We start from the raw sequence: 3,265 nt of genomic DNA, 5'->3' as shown, positions 1-3,265 counted from the left end.
ATTGTTAAATAGATAGCCTCCACCAAATATTACGCTGCTGATGAAATGGGCAGGAGCACCACATAGAATGAATAGAAAATATTTTCTGCTTGCATGTGGATATATAAACCCAGAGAAATAAAAAGTGCCCATTGTCAAAAGCAACCAGATTTCAGAGCTTTTGTTACTAAGGTATGAAAATAAAATTACTCCCTTTCCAATTTGTTTTAGAATTCTAGCTTTACCAAACATTTTTTTTTTTTTTTTTTACAAAGGCTGTGCTAAACACCAAAAAGTGTATAAGCTTTAAAAACCTTTAATTTGTCCACAACATATGCATCATATGATTTACTGTAGTAATATCTATAATACATTGCCTAGCACTGGATGTCTACTTTAATACAACATTTGTTTATGTCAGGGATCTGTTAAAAATTCACCTAGCTATATTTAGTACATTTTAGTGAACACCTGTACTGAGAGAACTACATAGGCTGCCGCTGCTGACTTCCGTCTGGAAATACAAGTTGTATGTCGGTCTCTGACTTCAATACGTTAAGCCATTGGCCTGGAAAAAAGCATGCAAATTAGGAAAGGCCCAGTGAAGTCAAAACTCCTAATATGCATACTAGCTCCAGGTCAGTGATCTAGAATATCCAGAAGGTGCTTGATCAGCACAGCCACCAGAGAACTTGTGTTTTCAAAGGTAAGGTCAACAAGGGTAGCCTTCATGCTTTTTCAGTAAAAGTCTTAAGTGCCATAGGCTAGAGTCTGAAACCGAGGCCTTACATACATGGACCATAAACTGACATCTGCATTTCTGTAAAACTGCAAAATACCTAACAGAACACACAGTTACTGTTGCCAGCATTTTCCTTTACAAAGTTCATGAGTAGACAAAATGGCAGACAGTGTTGTCTTGTCCTTCTTCACCTGCCACAATAAATCTAAGATGTATTGAGTTATTTTGCATCACTATCCTGCTCTGATGTGGAGCTAGTAGGCTGTACATTTTCTGCTAGGCTGTGAGCATGCTCCAGAAACAAGTCCTTCAGTACACTCAATTCTTTGGTGAGTAGCTTGATTTTTGACTCCAATCTTTCATTTTCTTCTTTCAGCTGGTTGACTCTTTGCATTGTGTCTTGAGCTTTTTGTTTGCTCTTTAATCTGCTCTTTTTCACAGCCATATTGTTTCGCTCTCTGCGCAGACGGTATTCTTCAGTGCTACGGTCTGACCGCTGTCCTTTCTTGCTGGTTTTGCTGGGAGGAGTGGCTTTACCTCCTCCTCCTGGGTTTAGAGGCACAAGCTGTGGACTGGCTGGGCTGCTTGGTTGGGAATCTCCAAGGCCTTCAGCTATATCACGTGGGGATACATTCATTTTAAATGAGCCTTGCTGGTGCTGAATGCAGTAGGGGTGATCTGACTGATGAGCTGTAACAAATAAAATAAAAAATGAATTAGTACAACAAAATTTATTGAACCCTCATTTCCAGCTGTACGCATATATGTGGCGGTACGGACCGGACCTTATGCCGTGCTACCACATACTGTATATGCTTATTTGTGTTTGTGCTGGGAGAACATTTGATCGTGTGCCCCAGCACAGTCACTAAGTTCATCTAGGAAGGACTAGCGATCATGTGATCATCGTGAGAGCCATTCACAGTGATCACATGATTAGGAGGCTTCCCCTGTATCTCTTACTCCTCAGTCTGTGACCGTAAAGAGATACATTGCATCTTGTTCACAAAAAACAGTAAAAAAATAAATTAATAATTATAAAATGCATATATCAGGGCTTGATCTAGGTTAGTGTTAGTAACAGTATCAGTGTGTTTTAGGTAGGATAAATAGATATAAAACCTTTTTTTTTTTTTTAGATCTATTACCATGGGGGTGTAGTGTGTGATCATGTGTCTATAGTGTCAGCGTGTTATAATAGGATAAAAGTTTACGTTTATCAATTAACAAAATGGAAAGTAAATGAACAGAAGAGAAATCCAAATCAAATCAATATTTGGTGTGACCACCCTTTGCCTTCAAAACAGCATCAATTCTTCTAGGTACACTTGCACACAGTTTTTGAAGGAACTCTGCTAGTAGTTTGTTCCAAACATCTTGGAGAACCACAGATCTTCTGTGGATGTATGCTGCCTCATATCCTTCTGTCTCTTCATGTAATCCCAGAAAGACTCAATGTTGAGATCAGGGCTCCGTGGGGACCAAGCCATCACTTCTAGGACTCCTTGTTCTTCTTTATGCTGAAGATAGTTCCTAATGACACTGGCTGTATGTTTGGGGTCGTTGTCCTGCTGCAGAAAAAATTTGGGGCCAATCACACGCCTCCCTGTTGAATAAGCATCTGCTTGTATTTCTCAACATTGAGGACACCATTGATCCTGACCCAATTTCCAACTCTATTGGCAGAAATGCAGCCCCAGACTTGCAAGGAACCTCCACCATGCTTCACTGTTGCTGAGGACACTCATTATTGTACCGCTTTCCATCCCTATCGTACGATAATCGGCAGGTGTATGGCCACCTTAAGAATTGATGGTTTGAAGGCAAAGGGTGTTCACACCAAATATTGATTTGATTTAGATTTCTCTTCTGTTCTTTTATTTTCCATTTTGTAAATTAATAAAAAAATTTACAATACAAATATTTTTTTTGAAAGTATTCTTAATTCACAGAATTTTTTCCACACTCTACAAACATTTGTGAAAGAATGGGCTGCTCTCAGGAGCTCAGTGAAAAGTGTGGTACCGTGGTAGGTTATTCCACGGTCAACTGTTAGTGGTATTATAACAAAGTGGAAGCAACTGGGAACAACAGCAACTCAGCCACAAAGTGGTAGGCCACGTAAAATGAAATGCCACCTAAAGAAAGCTCCATCTGTTCCTAAAATATGGTATACAATTAATTTCAGTACAGCGCTGCATGAGGGAATACATGTCAGTCAAAGTACCGCAGCACTGAATACTGAAAAATGGCATGGCCAGGAAGGGGGTTTAACACCGCGGAATTCAAGTGGTTAATAAGAGTATCTGAAAAAGGTGTGTTTATTTAAATTTTTCAAGCACTCCCATTTAAAAGTCTATGGGGCCAAAAACACAAATTCTGTTCATGTACTACAGGTTGCGTGTAAAAAAAACACTCCAAAAACCTCTACTTCTCCTGGCTATGCAAAAGTTTAGCAAGCAAAAGTAGGGAATGGAGGGTTTCCAGAGAGGTATAAAAGGCAATGACATACATACATACATACACATATATATATATATATAT

At 39.2% G+C, this 3,265-nt stretch overlaps 1 protein-coding gene across 1 annotated transcript in view; it reads right to left on the bottom strand.

The window, feature by feature from the left end:
* Window positions 1-540: 540 nt before the first annotated feature.
* Window positions 541-3,265, bottom strand: part of CEBPG (CCAAT/enhancer binding protein gamma) — an 11,650-nt gene continuing 8,925 nt past the window's right edge. Inside the window, exon 2 of the mRNA XM_018573703.1 lies at window positions 541-1,411. Within this exon, the coding sequence (XP_018429205.1) occupies window positions 942-1,358 (417 nt within the window). The 5' untranslated portion in view covers window positions 1,359-1,411 and the 3' untranslated portion in view covers window positions 541-941. The remainder of the gene's footprint in view (window positions 1,412-3,265) is intronic.

Source organism: Nanorana parkeri, unplaced genomic scaffold (assembly GCF_000935625.1).
Source record: "Nanorana parkeri isolate BGI_ZX_2015 unplaced genomic scaffold, ASM93562v1 scaffold2496, whole genome shotgun sequence".
In the NCBI taxonomy this organism is placed as follows: domain Eukaryota; kingdom Metazoa; phylum Chordata; class Amphibia; order Anura; family Dicroglossidae; genus Nanorana; species Nanorana parkeri.
This window is presented reverse-complemented; position numbering and strand designations above follow the sequence as displayed.